Source organism: Neoarius graeffei, chromosome 14, assembly GCF_027579695.1.
Source record: "Neoarius graeffei isolate fNeoGra1 chromosome 14, fNeoGra1.pri, whole genome shotgun sequence".
In the NCBI taxonomy this organism is placed as follows: Eukaryota; Metazoa; Chordata; class Actinopteri; order Siluriformes; family Ariidae; genus Neoarius; species Neoarius graeffei.
Genome location: NC_083582.1, coordinates 12,345,166 through 12,365,026, shown reverse-complemented (window position 1 = coordinate 12,365,026; position 19,861 = coordinate 12,345,166). Strand labels below are relative to the sequence as shown.

The 19,861-nt window shown below is 41.5% G+C and overlaps 1 protein-coding gene across 2 annotated transcripts in view; it reads right to left on the bottom strand.

Moving 5' to 3' along the window:
* LOC132897975 (uncharacterized) overlaps positions 1-1,909 on the bottom strand; it is a 126,525-nt gene extending 124,616 nt beyond the window's left edge. For both annotated transcript variants that reach the window (XM_060939290.1, XM_060939291.1), the window contains exon 1: positions 1,822-1,909. In XM_060939290.1, the coding sequence (XP_060795273.1) occupies positions 1,822-1,879 (58 nt within the window). In that variant the 5' untranslated portion in view covers positions 1,880-1,909. The remainder of the gene's footprint in view (positions 1-1,821) is intronic.
* Positions 1,910-19,861: the final 17,952 nt, after the last annotated feature.

Sequence of the window (19,861 nt, the reverse complement as noted above, 5' to 3'; positions counted from 1 at the left end):
AGCGTGGGCCGGCGGAGAAAAAAAAAAACAGTTGCGCGCTGGCCTTTAATATGATAAGCAATGTTAACAGTTTCTTTAAGAAACTGTTAACATTGCTTATCATATTAAAGGCCAGCGCGCAACTGTAATAAGCAATGTTAACAGTTTCTTAAAGAAACTGTTAACATTGCTTATCATATTAAAGGCCAGCGCACGCAACTGTTTTTTTTTTTCTCCGCCGGCCCACACTGAACCACCGGCCCACCGGGAAAACTCCCGCTACTCCCAATGGCCAGTCCGTGTGTGCCAGTGATGTGTACAGTGAGTTTTTCAGTGTATTTTTTTTGTCTTGTTTTTCATAAACGTCCTTTCCGTACTTGATTTAGAATGTTACAAAAAAAATTGACACCCTCCCAACCACGTAACATTAGCCTATCTGACCTGGGGGCTGACACGTTTATTACGGATAAACCAAAAGGATTACAACGTTCCCTGGATATAGAACTGGACCGAGAAGATTTCAAAATCTTAACGTGTAAGCAACAACAATAAAACAGAGGTTGTTTTATTCATTTAGGGCTTATTAGGCTACTTTCATTAATTGCGCTTTTCATACAGGCCTATCATTTTTCACTTGAGCAAGGGAATTGTTTGAAGAGTATCCAGTCTAAGCGAAAGTTTAATGTTTTGCAATAGACTAACCTCAAAATACCCCATTTATAGCCCATTAGTTACATTAAACTCTATCTAGCTGGCAATTTCACATGATTTCCAACAAAATAAGGTTTAATTAACAAGAGGCAGCGTTCCACGGGCTTTCAGCTAACCGGAGTCCAGCTCAGCGCAGCTCAGCAAGCGTGCCTAAAACATTTGGATATGATTGCGGGCCAGTGTGCTATTCTTTGCTTCATTGAGATATATGCAACACAGTGTTATTAAACCGATATGTTTATGAAATAATTCAATGCCCTGTGCATTTCAGTGTTCACTCAGTGTACCCTGCTATCCCCTACTTTATAATTATGAATGGCGCGTCGCGCATGCTGGGGTTACATTACGGGGCTGGAAAAAAGTTATCTGTGTCTTACCTGGCTCAGCTGCCCCACTGCCTTCACCACCTGCTGCATCATCTAAATCTTTTCTAAAATATCGATGCAGTGAGCCCCTGAGGCTCTTGGCTTCTTCATCTCTTTTTCTCTTTTCTTTGCTCCTGACTTGTGCATGTTGGCAAACGGGCTCGCACGCTTATTGTCGAAGCGTTATGATGGAATAGTGCCGTGTTATTTGGCGCCTTAATCAAAGACCAAACCATTTCTGCATTAGGGGTGGTAGGTAAGTTCTTGAATCTATTTTCGAAGACAATAAAGGCAAAAGAACCAGAAATCATTCATTGAATCCAAATATAGCACATTTTTCTCCCCCAAATCAACACATTTTGAAATGAAACAGAATGATTAATGGCATCTTCATGAGGGACCAGTTCTGGGCCCCCCCTCATGCCTGGGCCCGGGACAAAATACCCGGTTGTCCCCCCCTGTCGACGGCCCTACCCATGTCTCTTTTTTTTGTTTGTTTTTTAACGAATGTCACAGTACATTTGTGTTGGATTTATTGATTTAGCAATTAGAAATGTATTTTCTTCATGATTCTGCTTGACTGGCAGTTTTACAGCCAAACTATTATTTCTAGATCCTCAATTCTGTATTTTGTTTTCAGAGTTGAAGCAGACGTGGGGGGAAAACATTCTCACTTCGATAAAAATCCCATACTGCATTTCAGCTCCATATACAGTAACTCAAAGTGAATTCACACACTGACAAGCAGAATAATGTTTTACATTACCCTTACAGATGACCACCGACAGCAACAGATAAAAATAACTCAGTAGAGCGGTCTCCATGTCTGCGAAGGTGAAACCTGCTGTTCTACTTTCACTTTCACTTTTCAGATCATGTGAGTATGACTAGCTCTGTGGGAATGAGCTCATCTGCATGTTTTACAATACAAATGTTTGTATTGTTCATAATCTTTTATAATTTTTTGTAAACTCACTGAATTTAAAATCATCTTAAAATCCATATTTAACTCTGTGAAATGGGACTTTCCTTACTATGCTCTGACTTATGGTTAGCATATGGTTATATAACTGTATTATAGACCTGATGTGTACGATCTAAAATTTAAATTTATATTTCAATTAAGTTCTATTTCAATTCAATTCAGTGAAATATGAATTTGAAAAAAAGTTTGACAGGCGTAAAAAGACATGTGCCTTTTGATCAGGATAAATTCATAAATATCTAAAGGGTTCTGCAAATATGGATTAACCAGAGCAGTAGGAAAAAACTAAACAAAACTACAGTACAGTACAGTACACCCGGCTGCAGCCTAGAGAATAAGGCAGGGCACATGTACAGTGCCTTGCAAAAGCATTCATCCCCCTTGGTGTTTGTCCTGTTTTGTCGCATTATAAGCTGGAATTAAAATGGATTTTTGGAGGGTTAGCACCATTTGATTTATACAACATGCCTACCACTTTAAAGGTGCACACTGTTTTATTGTGACACAAACAATAATTAAAGGACATACACAGAACCTTTATTTTTAAATACATTTCTGAATGGATAGTATCTCCATCCTTGACTCTTTTATGCTGCATAAGTGGGAATAAAAACTATATATTTTTTGAGAGTTAAAATCAACCGCAAAGTTGGCATTCGAGCTGCCCCGCTGAGGCAGCCAGCCCTGAGCGCGTAACGTCACAGCAGGAATCGGTTTTAAGGCCGAGGCCTTTGACAGTTACAGACCAAAGTCATATAAATAATTTATGGTGAAAATAAGAAATACCGTTACCAACTTGCTCAACTAAGACTGATTTGACTTCATTGATTGTGGGTTGACCCTGATTAAAACAGGATAGGTATTATAACTTATGCAGCATACATGTACATGCATGCATTTTCACTGTTAAAATGTAAAAGGCTAATTAAATAATCAGATGAACTGAGACAATCACATTCTGAAGCAAATTAAATAATCTTATACTGGTAACTTAAATACACAATACAAGTTACATGTATTAATCTAAATGCAGGTAAACAACCAGTGTTGTTGTTTTTGTTGTTTTGTCTCCAAATGAGTCGCAGCTTACCCGTCTGTGTTCTCACTTCTTGAAGACCGACCTTGTGGCTGATTGTTTTGAAACAATCTGACTTTCAGTTGTTTTTTTAGTTCTCCATTTATTCACTTCTTCCACGTAAGGGCAAGATATTGCTACTGAGGCAAGCATATCCAGTCGAGAAATCAGATGGCTGGTCCACTCATTCTCCATTTTCTTCATACTGCTAACTACTCCTCCACACTCCACCATTACTACTCAGCTCAGGCAATTACTAAAACCCAGGATGGGACGGGACATCTCCGGTTTTAGGAACAACCGCAAGGAGGTCACTGCCCGAGTGATATGTCACGCCACATCACGTCACGTCACGTTCCGTCCCAGGTTTTAGCAACAACCCTCAGCTCACACTCTGGGAGAACTGGTGCAACTGAATTTACTTTCCTTTTCTTGGAGTTTTCTTTTCCTGTAATTGTTGGTACTGCACCCTTTTTCAATACGGGCTTACAGCCAATGCTCCTCAACAGATCAGAGGTTTCATACAAGTCTTCAGTAAAATGTGCAGAGCAGAGGAGAGACCACTTCATAGGCGCCCAATGTGCCCGTGAACTTCCTGCAAAATGCGTCCAAATCTTTGCAGTTTGAATATTCTTGGGCCAAGAATGCAATGTAAATCCACCTTCTGTCATGTTGCTGCACCTGCCACCAACACATCTACGTGGCCTGGCAATAAATTACCTCAAAATTGAAGCTTGAAGTTGCAGTTAGCTCTGTGTTTTAGTATAGCAAAAATGGCGACAAGACCAATAGCCTTCCTGTGGTGACGTCACAGATGTCAAGGTCATTCACTCAGACCGCTACCTATATGAATCACTTTAATCATAAAAATTACTATATTAGATTTATTGTTAATGCTTAAAACTATTTCTATGCCATTCTTGAGGTCTCAAGCCATCCATCCATTATCTGTAGCCGCTTATCCTGTCCTACAGGGTCACAGGCAAGCTGGAGCCTATTCCAGCTAACTATGGGTGAGAGGCGGGGTACACCCTGGACAAGTCACCAGGTCATTGCAGGGCTGACACGTATGGCCCTTTTCCACTACCCTTTTTCAGCTCACTTCAGCTCACTTTGGCCCAACACGGCTCGCGTTTCGACTACCTCAGAGCAGCACGACTCAGCTCACTTCAGCCTTACTCAGCACCCAAAACTCGCACCATGTTGCAGTGGGGCTGAGGCGAGCCAAACCGCGCTGAGTAGGGCTAGGGGCGCGAGGAGACAATCCCCTGTGCACTGATTGGTGAGGAGGAGTGTCCTCACATGCCCACACACGCCCCGCGAGCACGCTGGGAACCACCATCTGTAAACACCGTAAACCAGGAAGAAGAAGAATTACGACAAATTATGCACCTCGCCTCATCTATACGCTCTTGCCAGTATCTGTTGGCGTTGTCGGTGACAACAAGCCACAGCACCAAGACCAGCAACACTAACGACTCCATGTCCTCCATGTTTATTGTTTACTATCCGGGTCGTGAGACTACCACTTAAAAGGTCACTGATGTCACTGTTTGCGCCGCCTAACGACATCACGTGATGTCCACCCACTTTCGCTAACTCCACCCAATGTGTCCACCCACTTCCAGCCAGCACGGTTCAGCGCGGTTGTAGTTGAAATGCAACGCCAATAGCCCCACTCAGCTCGACTCAGCCGCGTTGGTAGTGGAAAAGGGCCTATAGACACCGACAACCATTCACACTCACATTCACACCTACGGTCAATTTAGAGCCACCAATTAACGTAACCTGCATGCCTTTAGACTGTGGGGGAAACCAGAGCACCCAGAGGAAACCCATGCAGACATGGGGAGAGCATGGAAACTCCACAGAGAAAGGCCCTTGTCAGCCACTGGGCTTGAACCCAGGACCTTCTTGCTGTGAGACGACAGTGCTAACCACTACACCACCATGCCGCCCAGTCTCAAGGCATGTATGAACAAAAAGTGAGGCCATGGTTCTGCGTATCTCCTTTAAGATGGAAAAAAAAACAGAAATCTGGAGTGTGCATAAGTATTCACCCCCTTTCGTATGAAACCCCTAAATAAGAGCTGCTCCGACCAATTCACTTCATAAGTTATATAATTAGTTGATTAAGATTGACCTGCATGCAATCAAAGTGTTACATGATCTGTCACATGATGTCTGTATAAATCAACCTATTCTGGAAGAACCCTGACTCTGCAACACTACTAAGCAAGCAACATGAAACCAAGGAACACTCCAAACAGGTCAGAGACAAAGTAGTGGAGAAGTATAGATCAGGGTTGGGTCATAAAAAATATCCCAAACTTTGAATATCCCAGGGAGCACTATTAAATCCATTATAGCAAAATGGAAAGAATATGACACCACTACAAACCTGACAAGAGAAGGCTGTCCACCAAGACTCAGACCAGGCAAGGAGGGCATTAATCAGAGATGCAAAAAAGACACCAAAGATAACACTGAAGGAGCTGCAAAGATCCACAGTGGAGATGGGAGTATCTGTTCATAGGACCACTTTAAGCCATACACTCCACAGAGCAGGGCTTTATGGAAAAGTGGCCAGAAAAAAGTCATTGCTTAAAAAAAAAAATCACCTTTGGAGGTTGTCCAACAGCATGTGGCAGACTCCCCAAACATATGGAAGAAGATTCTCTGGTCAAATTAGACAAAAATTAAACTTTTTGGCCATCATGGGAAATGCCATGTATGGCGCAAACCCAACGCCCTGAGAACACCATTCCTACAGTGAAGCATGGTGGTGGCAGCATCATGCTGTAGGGATGTTTTTCATCTGCAGGGACAAGAAAGCTGGTGAGGACTGAAGGAAAGTTGGATGGCACTAAATGCAGGGCAATTCTGGAGGAAAATCTGTTTGAGTCAGCCAGAGGTTTGAGACTGGGACAAAGATTCACGGTCCAACAGGACAATGACCCTAAACATACTGCTAAAGCTACACTGGAGTGGTTTAAAGAGAAACATTTAAAATGTCTTGGAATGGCCTAGTCAAAGCCCAGACCTTAATCCAGTTGAGAATCTGTGACATAACTTGATTGCTGTACACCAACACAACCCATCTAACTTGAAGGAGTTGAAGCAGTTTTGCCTTGAGGAATGGGCAAAAATCCCAGTGGCTAGATGTGCTAAGCTAATAGAGACATGCCCCAAGAGACTTGCAGCTGTAATTGTAGCAAAAGGTGGCTTTATAAAGTATTGACTTTGGGGGGTGAATACCTATGCACACTCCAGATTTCTGTTTTTTCATCTTAATTATTGTTTGTGTCACAATAAAAAAAACAATGTACACCTTTAAAGTTGTAGGTATATTGTGTAAATCAAATGGTGCTAACCCCCCAAAAATCCATTTTATTTCCAGCTTGTAATGCAACAAAACAGGACAAACGCCAAGGGGGATGAATACTTTTGCAAGGCACTGTAGCCCCACCAAAGGGTTAGGGTTAGGGGTGGGGCTACATGACACACACCCTGAGAGGACTGGTTAAGGTCATGGCTACATCCAGAAGTACTGCTGGAAGTTTGAAACCCAAAGCCTAATCCGAACCCTAACCTGAACTAGAGGTCTAATAAGGCTGTGTCATGCAAAGTGGGCATGTCATGTAATAGGTATGTCATGCAAGTACTGCGTGTCCACAGATGGACCTACTTGGAAAAAAATGGCTCTCTCAATGGCTCTGGGATTAGCTAGGTAGGGTCTGGATGCAGATTGGAGTTCCACTCCAGACAGGAAACATGTGACCTCCCTAACCCTAACCCTATTTCCTATTGATTGTTCCTTAAACCTTCCAGCTATTTCTTCATTATTCTGAGTGTGGACATGTTCACATTAGCACACAAAGAGATATGTGTTACATGTAACAGCCATCAATCTCTCAAGCTATCTCTCATTTTATCACAGACATCATTAGACTCATGGCACACTGAGTGAATTCAGTCTATTCAGTGACATATCTCAGCTATGGGAATTTTCCTTTTATGCTAGAGCTTACGTAGACTAATAGTCAAAGGCCTGGTTTAAACTCCTGGGTTTTTCTTAATTTGTGTCATATAATGTACAAGAAATGCAAAATGTAATAGAAAATATTGTGTTGTTTGTATTTAATGAGCAGTAAAGAAACTTTGGATTATATTTGTGAGTTTTTTATTAATGGCTCTCTGTACAAGATTTTTTGTTAATTGAATTAAAACTGCATCAATGTGACTGGAGTAACAGATGATTTGACACCCATCTGAAGTAACTCCTGTTTTTTTTTCCAAATATTACACCAGTTTTAAATAAACATCTTATACTTTAAAAACTGACATGTTTAAAAAATGACTTCATTTATAATGAAGGCAACACAGTACAACTAGTAGCATGAGAGTCAGAAAAGTTTGACCTACTGTATTAGCCCTATATGATCCACATGAGCGTGGCTACCAGTTAAATTTTGTATTGATTTCATACATTATGCTCCTTGGAGCCTATCCAGCACTGAATGGTCTTGCTTCTCAGTACCTAACCTGAATATTTGTGTTACAATTTAGAAAAACTGGGATGTTGTGTGGTTAATGAGGGTGTTTGTTGTGGTGAGATACTGTAATTGTGTTCACTGTGTATAACAGTATCTGGGTTTACTGGAAAATGCGGTGGAAATTGCAGTCTATTTTTTATAAGAACTAATCAATGTTTTTCACTTTTCCTCAGTTTTTGCTTGTTTTTCCAAATAAACTTAAATATCCGGGCGGCACGGTGGTGTAGTGGTTAGCGCTGTCGCCTCACAACAAGAAGGTCTGGGTTCGAGCCCCGTGGCCAAAGAGGGCCTTTCTGTGCGGAGTTTGCATGTTGTCCGCGTGGGTTTCCTCCGGGCGCTCCGGTTTCCCCCACAGTCCAAAGACATGCAGGTTAGGTTAACTGGTGACTCTAAATTGACCATGAGTGTGAATGTCAAGTTTATTTGTATAGTGCTTTTAACAATAAACATTGTCGCAAAGCAGCTTTACAGAATTTGAATGATTTAAAACATAAGCTAATTTTATCCCTAATCTATCCCAATGAGCAAGCCTGCAGTAATGGTGACAAGGAGAAACTCCCTCAGACGACATGAGGAAGAAACCTCGAGAGGAACCAGACTCAAAAGGGAACCCATCCTCATTTGGGCAACAACAGACAGCATGACTATAACATTAAGAGTTTTAACATGAAGACAGTTTCGTTGATGTTGTAACTCTTCATTGATGGAAACTTGAGTGCAAAACTGTTCATGACAACTGCAGTCCTAAAGTTAGCAAGTCAACTGTAGTCCTCAGCCATAAAAGCATTACTGTAAGAGTCCAGAGCGTCCTCCAGGTGTAACTTTCAACTGTCCTCATGGGGCCATCCTCCACAGGAGCGATGCGATAAGACTCCAACCAGACACAGGGCACCAGGATGGATCAAGCAGGTCCGAGGGGCAGAAGAGGTCAGCATCTCGATCCCAGGACCGACATGTAACTCATGCCCCTTTTCCACCAAAGCAGTTCCAGGACTGGTTCAGGGCCAGTGCTTAGTTTGGAACCGGGTTTTCTGTTTCCACTGACAAAGAACTGGCTCTGGGGCCAGAAAAACCGGTTCCAGGCTAGCACCAACTCTCTGCTGGGCCAGAGGAAAGAACCACTTACGTCAGCAGGGGGGCGGAGTTGTTAAGACCAACAACAATAACAAGACCGTGAAAGATCGCCATTTTTAAGCAACGAGAAGCCGCAGCTGTACAAACGCGAAGTTATCCATTATTATTATTGTTGTTGCTGCTGCTGCTTCTTCAGTGTTGTTTTTGCTTCGATATTCGTGCCAAGGTTTATGCAAACATAGCAATCCCAGATAGCAAAAATCAGTTGATTCAACATTGAAATAGCGTTTGGCAGAAAACATTGAAATAATGTTGAAATGATATTGAAAGTGTCCCCTTGAATTTGGGTTGAATCAACATTGAATTTTCAACCCTATCAGCATTGAATCAATAGTGATTCAACCATCATCTAAATAGAAACTTACATTTAAATTTCTGTTGATTTCATGTTGAAATAATATACTGAATCAATGGTGATTCAACCATCATCTAAATAGAAACTTACATTTAAATTTCTGTTGATTTCATGTTGAAATAATATACTGAATCAATGGTGATTCAACCATCATCTAAATAGAAACTTACATTTAAATTTCTGTTGATTTCATGTTGAAATAATATACTGAATCAATGGTGATTCAACCATCATCTAAATGGAAGTCGACATGTCATGACACTGAATCGATATCTGTTTGACCATTATCTAAAAAGGTACATATGCTAATAGAGTATAATTACTTTTATTATTCATTCAGAGTTACTTCATGGGTGTCTATCAGCCTACACAGACAGATCAAACACTGCATACAACCACATACATTCATACATACATATTTGTCAATTACTGAATGAAATAACAGAAGAGGGATTGTTTGTTATTGTTGTTTTATTGTGTCAGTAACAACAGAAAAAAAAGACTTCAATCCTGAAGTGGAGGCTGTGGGAGAAGCAGAGGCAACATTTATGTCAGTGCTCATGATAGAACGTTTTGCAGACAGCAAATACTACAAATCACCTCTTACTTTTACAAAACAGCAATTTAGGAATATCAAGTTCACTTACATCTAGTTCCTTTTCTTTCCCCCAACACGCCAAGGGGCGTACCGAAGCCAATTTTTCACCAATTCGCTGCTACCATTTCACTACTACGAAGCACTTAACCACTATTTTTAACCACACTTACCACAAAGAGGAGAACTGGCCAGTGTTGTTGAAGCAAATTTCTTCAGTCGCAAGCACGGACAGTCTATGGTCGCAAGTCTCGTCGTCAACGGAGCTCGAGCTCTTCTGAAAGTTCTTCTGAGAGACGGTTATTTGGACCATTCCAAATAGCGGCCGGTACGGTAGAAAACGGAGATGTTTGTATTTCTGTTCATTTTTTCCTTACATGTTGCACACACAAGATTTGCACATAACCAAATAAAAAATCTATTCTTCATAGTTCCTTGTGCTCTATTAAAATTCTAAATTAAATAAATGAAATTCAATGAAATATAGGAAACCCCCCTCCCACAAAATGGTCTCACCCAGAGTGCACCCCAGTGCTTCGTAGTAGTGAAATGGTAGCAGCGAATTGGTGAAAAATTGGCTTCGGTACGCCCCTTGGCGTGTCGGAGGAAAGAAAAGGAACTAGATGTAAGTGAACTTGATATTCCTAAATTGCTGTTTTGTAAAAGTAAGAGGTGATTTGTAGTATTTGCTGTCTGCAAAATGTTCTATCATGAGCACTGGCATAAATGTTGCCTCTGCTTCTCCCACAGCCTCCACTTCAGGATTGAAGTCTTTTTTTTCTGTTGTTACTGACACAATAAAACAACAATAACAAACAATCCCTCTTCTGTTATTTCATTCAGTAATTGACAAATATGTATGTATGAATGTATGTGGTTGTATGCAGTGTTTGATCTGTCTGTGTAGGCTGATAGACACCCATGAAGTAACTCTGAATGAATAATAAAAGTAATTATACTCTATTAGCATATGTACCTTTTAGATAATGGTCAAACAGATATCGATTCAGTGTCATGACATGTCGATTTCCATTTAGATGATGGTTGAATCACCATTGATTCAGTATATTATTTCAACATGAAATCAACAGAAATTTAAATGTAAGTTTCTATTTAGATGATGGTTGAATCACTATTGATTCAATGCTGATAGAGTTGAAAATTCAATGTTGATTCAACCCAAATTCAAGGGGACACTTTCAATATCATTTCAACATTATTTCAATGTTTTCTGCCAAACGCTATTTCAATGTTGAATCAACTGATTTTTGCTATCTGGGTCCCGTCCAGTGGTGCAGTGTATGATGACAACAAAATCAACATATATTCAACATTGATCAAATGTTTCCTTCAACCAATACATTGATTCGAACACATTTTTTCAACTTTTTATCAGTGGTTGATTAATGGTTGATCCACCATCAGTGTTCAACTATAACTGTAAATCAACCATCTTGACCAAATATCAACATTGAAATAACATCATTTGCTATCTGGGAACGTAACTGACGTATACAGCGATGTAACAACATATACAGCGATGTAACTGACGTATATAGCGACGTAATGACGTGGCTCCGCTTAGCACCGCGAGCTATGGAAAAGCAAACTGGTTCTCAGCTGGCTCGCAAGTTGAACGAGTTGTGAACCAGCACCAGCACTGGCCCCGAACCAGCCCTGGAACTGATTTAGTGGAAAAGAGGCATCAGAGGGACAGATTGGGGGGGGGATTGGAGAAAAAACACAGGTTGTTAGGTATGCCCTAAAAATGACACAAGTAGTAAGTCTGTGTGGTAGGCTCGCAGAGATGAGAGTCTTGACATCAGGCATAATACACAACAATGGCATGTTAATATAGTTAAAAAATATCATGACCTGCTCTGGCTGGATGCTTGATTGGGTGATGGGAGCACACTCCTCAGCAATGATGGGATACAGATGGGACCCTTAGGGCTGGCCAAGACAATTCAGTTACATTTCACTGGGTCTGGGACATGCGACAGAATGTCTGACGGCCGATTCCCTGCAGGCTACGAAAGTCAAGTCAAGTCAAGTTTATTTGTATAATGCTTTTAATAATAAACATTGTCACAAAGCAGCTTTACAGAATTTGAACGACTTAAAACATGAGCTAATTTTGTCCCTAATCTATCCCCAATGAACAAGCCTGTGACGACGGTGGCAAGGAAAATCTCCCTCAGACGACATGAGGAAGAAAACTCGAGAGGAACCAGACTCAAAAGGGAACCCATCCTCATTTGGGCAACAACAGACAGCATGACTATAACATTAACAGTTTTAACATGAAGACAGTTTCGTTGATGTTATAACTCTTCATTGGTGGAAACTTGAGTGCAAAACTGTTCATGACAACTGCAGTCCTAAAGTTAGTAAGGCCCAATCCCAATTCTAATTTCTACCCCTACCCCTCCGCCTTCCCCTCCCCGTTCCCCTTGGTCCTTCCCCTTGAAACTGAGCTACAAGGGATAGGGCTTGAAATTCAACCCTTACGTATTGGGATAGCCCTTCAATGATCACATACGTCATCGTGTACCTCCGTCAGCGTTTACGTTAGCAAAACGCGACCAAATGCGTCATTGGCTGCGACCAGACGCTACAGTCAGAGCCAGAACCAGAAATCTCTGCTGGCAGGGTGTGATTTGTTAACTAACACCACTGATTGGGATATCTTTGGCGCTTCGTGCACCACATCCGACAGAATGAGGTGTCAGAACACTCATGTAAACAATAAAAGCGAGAATAACAGAACAAAACGTACGCAGTCAAGCAACCGAAAACAATACTCACTCCCAAAGCTTTTTAGCAGCAGCTTGGATTTCAGAAATCGCTGCTCATTCTCAGCTCGAAAGCGAATCAAGCGGCGTGTTTCCTCTGGATAACAACTTAAAACACGTAAATAATGGAGAAAATACATTTATGACAATCTTTCGCCGCGGGAACCGCCATCTTTCTGAAATCCGCATGAAATCTCGCTGAAATCCGCATGGCATTGTGGGAAATCACTCAAACCCCTTCGTTCGGAGTCAGCTCCAGGAAAATCTCCATTTGGAGGGGTACAGAAGCCCTACCCCTTCCCCTACCTCTCCGCGTTAACTGGGATTGGGATACCCCTACCCCTTCACGTGAACGCGCAAAATGGAGGGGAAGGGCCAAGGGGTTGGTCCAAGGGGTGAAATGGGATTCGGCCTAAGTCAACTGTAGTCCTCAGCCATAAAAGCATTACTGTAAAAGTCCAGAGCATCCCCCAGGTATAACCCTCAACTGTCCTCATGGGGCCGTCCTTCACAGGAGCGATGCGATAAAACTCCGACCAGACACAGGGCACCAGGATGGATTAAGCAGGTCTGAGGGGCAGAAGAGGCTAGCATCTCAATCCCAGGACCAACATGTAACTCAGAGGGACAGATGGGGGTGGGGGAGAGAGAGATTAAACACAGGTTGTTAGGTATGCCCTAAAAATGACAAGTATTAAATCTGTTTGGTAGGCTCGCAGAGACGAGAGTCTTGACATCAGGCTGTGGCAGCGGGGGCGTGGTCAAGCATTGGTCTGTGACAGGAGGGCGGAGTCAGGGAAGGTAAGTGGCAGAATCACTACACCTGTCATTAATTAATGTGTTTGTGTGTCTTCCCAGTGACCACGCCCTATTTAAGGAGAGAGAGCGAGAGCAGAGGGAGCTCGCTCCTGAACCAGATGACTGATGTGTGTGCGTGTGTCTGAGCGTGTGTGAGAGTGTATATGAAAGCTGAAAAGCTGAATAAAAGAGAGTTTTGTGAACTCAGTTCTGGCCTGCCATCCTTCTGTGCTCCACCCACCTACATGAACTGTCACACAGGCATAATACACAACAATGGCATGTTAATATGGTTAAAAAATATCATGACCTGCTCTGGCTGGATGCTTGATTGGGTGATGGGAGCACACTCCTCAGCAATGATGAGATGCAGATGGGACACTTAGGGCTGCCCAAGACAATTCAGTTACATTTCACCAGGTCTGGGACATGCAACAGAATGTCTGACAGTCGATTCCCGGCAGGCTATGATAGCCAGTCAAGGTCTCCACCCTCTCCACCAAAAGATTTCCTGTTGACTCCATGTAACTCAGAGGGACAGATTTGGGGGGGAGGGAAAGAAAACACAGGTTGTTAGGTATGCCCAATGTCACCTGACTAAGTAGGAACAGTATACATATTGCACTGAGTACAAGCAGGGACTCCGGCAACTAACTATGACAGCATAACTAAAAGGGGAGAGCCAGAAGGTAACACAGGCATGAGGGAGCCCTGGGACATAAAGCAGCCAGCCACTACACCGTCAACAAACTCGAGTGAGCAAGCGAGTGGGGACTGACAGCATCCGTACATCCCAGTTTGCCAAAACACTCTATGTCTGAGGCAGTGGCGGCTGGTAGTCTTTCAAACAGGGGAGGCTGGTCGGTTACGATATTTCCAGATTTTAAAAGAAAAAACACATCAATTTTGCCCATACTCTTGCCTCTGATCTGGCTGATTGTTGGCAGCGTCACAAACTGTGAAATAACAGGTTCTTTTGGCCCATTAGCCTACTGTCCAATATACATGAAGGTGGTGTTGGGGGGGGATATATTTTAACATTTTATATTTTAAAATTGTGGCATGTTGTTTAAAAATTGACCTCGGCTGTGTTTTTGTTTAAAAATGTTTTCCAAATTGTAGCGGTGTTTAATTCATATCCAGAAAAACATATATTCTAATATAATATACTCAGCATAAACATTTTAAATAGATTCTATATTTTTGGTCCATCCATGACATATTACTAAAGTAGCCTATTTACTGTTGTTGATGTGGGTCATTTGCTGTTAGCCAATTCACTTTCTCGTACCAGGAGAGCTGAAAGGAACGAGTATTATTCCCTACCTTTTTCACCAAGTCAATTTGAGGCGTTGGTCTACCCTGCTCTTTAATTTTAATTTTTTCCTTGAAAGGAAGACTGGCAAATGCACGGGCGCAGATAGAGGGGGGGACGGGGGGGATTCATCCCACCCAGATTTAAATTCACCTTGTTCGGTCCCCCCCACTTATAGGGAGGAAAAAACGTCTATGCTGTCTTTCTTTGCATAAGGCAAACCTCACGGAAAAATCAAAAGACTAATTACCATTCGGTTTATTGAGGTGCACAGCAGTACAAACTTAGTTGCAACTGCGCAGACTGCACAGGTTGCGAGCTCGAGCTTGGTTGCTATGGTTACCCACAACGAGTTTGACAGGCATATCGGGGACAGCGCCTCCTAGTTCAGGACCCCAACACGGCATGATGAAGGGTGCCAAAAGGCAGAAAACGACTGCATCGTTTAAAAAAAAAAAAAACGACTGTAAGTAAACTGTGCCTTACTTTATCATATCACCTTGCAATTTTTTGATAGTCTGTTCAAAGTAATGTCGTAGTGAAAGTAAAATCGTACGGAGTAGAGATGCCTTTCTGGTAGCCTCCTTCTTTCGGTGGTAGCCTGTAGATACAGTGCTCAGAAGGCAGTTTTAATGTTTAATCTGGCGTTCCCTGCCATAATTTCAGCGAGCATATTGTTTCATAAGGAAACTTTGCGAAGAGTTGTTGACTGACTGCCGCTCACGCAACACACAGGCATAGTTAGAAAGTCAGGATGCACTGGTTTACACTTTACACACACACACACGTAGCCCAGCCTCTCGCTATGTTTAACAGTTGGAATTTAGCGGTTTTAAAACTAGTTTTGCAATTTCTGTGCGTGATGATAATGTGTAAACTTTGGATTTCCATAGGCTATGTTAAAATGTTATCATTGTCCTGGCCTGCAGGTAGTTCCTGGTGATGGCAGTGAGGGAGGTGAAATAACATGTATACACACTACCGTTCAAAAGTTTGGGGTCACCCAGACAATTTTGTGTTTTCCATGAAAAGTCACACTTTTATTTACCACCATAAGTTGTAAAATGAATAGAAAATATAGTCAAGACAGTTTTCTGGCCATTTTGAGCATTTAATCGACCCCACAAATGTGATGCTCCAGAAACTCAATCTGCTCAGAGGAAGGTCAGTTTTATAGCTTCTCTAAAGAGCTAAACTGTTTTCAGCTGTGCTAACATGATTGTACAAGGGTTTTCTAATCATCCATTAGCCTTCTGAGGCAATGAGCAAACACATTGTACCATTAGAACACTGGAGTGAGAGTTGCTGGAAATGGGCCTCTATACACCTATGAAGATATTGCACCAAAAACCAGACATTTGCAGCTAGAATAGTCATTTACCACATTAGCAATGTATAGCGTGGATTTCTGATTAGTTTAAAGTGATCTTCATTGAAAAGAACAGTGCTTTTCTTTCAAAAATAAGGACATTTCAAAGTGACCCCAAACTTTTGAACGGTAGTATATATATACACACACACATATACACACACGCACACATACATGCATACACAAAATGGAATAATTTGCTGACAGCTCAGTCCCCCCCAGTTCAAAAATCCTATCTGCGCCCCTGGGCAAATGGCTTTGCCAAAATTAAATCAGCAATGCTTGGCATCCGTGCGCAGCTTTCTTGCTAGCTGACTAGCCCCCTCAAGTTCAAGTTCAGTCACTCAAATAAACGAAATTTCTGGAACTAAGATAGCAAACTTGACAACACTATATTTACACTTTATTTACAATGAAAATATATACAAACTAAAAAAGCTGGTAGAAACCGTATGTAATGAATGAAATCGAAATGTAAGCCAATCTCTTACAATACACCACAGCACTTGTGAATCCGCATGGGACTGAACTGATGTTGCCAGATACTGCTGACGTTATCCAGCCCAAAATATGTTCAAAACCCGCCCAATCTGGCAACACTGTACCGCTGCCTGTCTATAGTTGAAACGAGCTGTCAATCAAAGAAAATATCCGGCCTCTTTCACCAATCACCAGTCTCCTCGCGGAAACTGCCATGTCCCTCCCATGTGAGGCTCGGAGTCCATGGGCGGGCATTTTCACAGTATTTGTCCAATAACCGTCTTGCATTTTGAGATTGAAAAGCGCATAGCTCCCAAATGCTGTTGAAGTCCATTGAGGCTGGGAGTCCGTGAGAGTCCGTGGGCGGGCGTTTTCGCAGTATTTGTCCAATAATTGTCTTGCATTTTGAGATTGACAAGCACATAGCTCCCAATCCACTGAGGATGCGCTGCATCGCGCTGTCACAAGGGGGAAAAACTCACGCACACATTAGGCGAACTGGGGAAAGTTATAACGGAATGATTTCGCACTGTAGTTGGGTTGAGCACATATATTTCTATGATTCTGGATCTGAAATAGCAATGTTATAAGGTCGGCTATAACATAAGCCTAGCACAATTCATCCTACACGATGTTCGTCATTTTTAGAGGAGGCTGAGCCTCCCTCGTTGTCTTAGAGCAATCGCCCATGGTCTGAGGACCCTCCAGATCTACACCTTTACCTCATAAACACCATTAACAAAAGGCTTGACTAAACAGATATGTTTTCAGCCTAGACTTAAATGCTGAGACTGTGTCTGATTCCCGAACATTACTTGGAAGGTTGTTCCATAACTGTGGAGCTTTGTAAGAAAAGGCTCTGCCCCCTGATGTAGCCTTCACTATACAAGGTACCAGCAGATAGCCTGCACCTTTTGATCTAAGTAGGCGTGGCGGGTCATAAAGGACCAGAAGTTCACTCAGGTACTGTGGTGCTAGACCACTCAGCGCTTTAAAGGTCAATAGTAGTATTTTATAATCAATACGAAATTTGATTGGGAGCCAATGCAGTGTGGATAAGACAGGGGTGATGTGGTCATATTTTCTAGTTCTAGTAAGGACTCTTGCTGCTGCATTTTGAACTAACTGGAGCTTGTTTATGCACTTATTGGAACATCCAGACAGTAAGGCATTACAATAATCCAACCTGGAGGTAACGAAAGCATGAACTAGTTTTTCCGTGTCATGTAGTGACATTAAATTTCTTATCTTAGCAATATTTCTGAGATGAAAGAAAGCTATCTGGGTAATGTTATCTATGTGAGTTTCAAATGAAAGCCTGGGGTCAATAATCACGCCGAGATCTTTTACTGCTGCACATGAAGAAACAGAAAGGCCATCCAGAGTCACTGTGTAATCAGAAAACTTACTTCTAGCTGTATGTGGTCCTAGTACAAGTACTTCAGTCTTGTCAGAGTTAAGCAGAAGGAAATTAATAAGCATCCAGTGTCTAACGGCCTTAACACATTCCTCAATTCTATAAAGCTGGTGTCTCTCATCAGGTTTTGCAGAAACATACAACTGTGTGTCATCAGCATAACAGTGGAAACTAATACAATGTTTACGAATAATATCACCAAGAGGTAACATATATAGAGAAAAAAGCAGTGGCCCCAAGACAGAACCTTGTGGAGCACCAAACTTTACCTCAGTACATCTAGAAATATCACCATTTACATCAACATACTGATAACGATCAGTTAGATAAGACCTGAGCCAGGAGAGGGCCGTTCCCTTAACTCCCACAACATTTTCTAGTCTATCCAGAAGAATGGATTGATCAATGGTATCAAATGCTGCACTAAGGTCAAGCAACACAAGCAGCGAAACACAGCCCTGATCAGATGCCAACAGTAGGTCATTTACTACTTTAACCAAAGCTGTCTCTGTGCTATGATGAGGTCTAAATCCTGACTGATACATTTCATGGATGTTATTCCTATGTAAATATGAGCATAACTGCTGTGCCACAGCTTTTTCAAGGAACTTGGAGATAAAGGGGAGATTTGATATTGGCCTATAATTGGACAGCTGACAGGGCTCAAGGTCAGGTTTTTTAATCAGGGGTTTGATAACTGCTAGTTTAAAGGATTTGGGTACATAGCCAATCGTGAGAGAAGAATTTATTATTTTTAGAAGCGGTTCAATTACTTCAGGTATTATCTGTTTGAATAGATGTGTAGGTAAGGGATCTAGTACGCAAGTTGAGGCTTTTGATGCCGAGATTAATGAAAGTAATTCAGTTTCTTTAAGGGGAGTAAAACATTCTAATTGATGATCTGATAGAGTTATATGGTTAACTACAAGGTCACTTTCATTGTCTGACCTTAAATTAGTAGTTTGAATTTTTGTCGGATATTCTCAATTTTGTCATTAAAAAAATTAATGAAATCGTTACTATTATATACTGCAGGTGTGCATGTGTCTATAGTGGACTTATTCCTGGTTAATTTTGCTACAGTATTAAATAGGAATCTAGGATTATTTTTGTTATCTTCTATTAGGGAGGAGAGATATGTTGATCTCGCAGCACTAAGAGCTTTTCTATACTTCAGGAAGCTCTCCTTCCAAGCTAATTTGAACACTACCAATTTTGTTTGACGCCATTTACGTTCCAATTTTCGAGTGGTCTGTTTTAATGTGCTAGTGTCATCATTATACCAGGGTGCTAATTTTTTGTCTCTGACCATTTTCCTTTTAAGAGGAGCTACATTATCTAAGGTATGGCGGAACGTTGACTCTAAGCATTCAGTTGCCTGATCAAGTTCTGCAGGGTCTGACAGTGACCCAATCAAAGTTGATAGCTCTGGGAGATCATTTATAAAGCTCTGTGCAGTAGTTGACGTGAATGTACGTTTAATACAGTAGCATGGTGAGGTGCATATATTATTAATCAGACGTAGTTTGAATGAGATGAGATAATGATCTGAGATAACTTCAGACTGTGGAAGTATGACTATTTTGTCTATGTTTAACCTGAATGTTAGTATTAGATCGAGGGTGTGACCACCATTATGGGTCGGTCCTATGACATTCTGATTAATCCCTACTGAATCTAAAATGGACACAAATGCTGTTTTTAAAGGGTCTTCTGGGTTATCAAAGTGAATATTAAAATCTCCAACAACTAAAGCTTTGTCTAAGGAAATAACCAGGTCTGAGATAAAATCTGCAAATTCAGAAAGAAACTCAGAATATGGCCCCAGGGGCCTGTAAATAATAAGCAATGGAATTAACTGGGTAGACCTATTTTTTGAGGCTACATACATTATATGAGTATGAAGAACTTCAAATGTATTAAATTTATAAC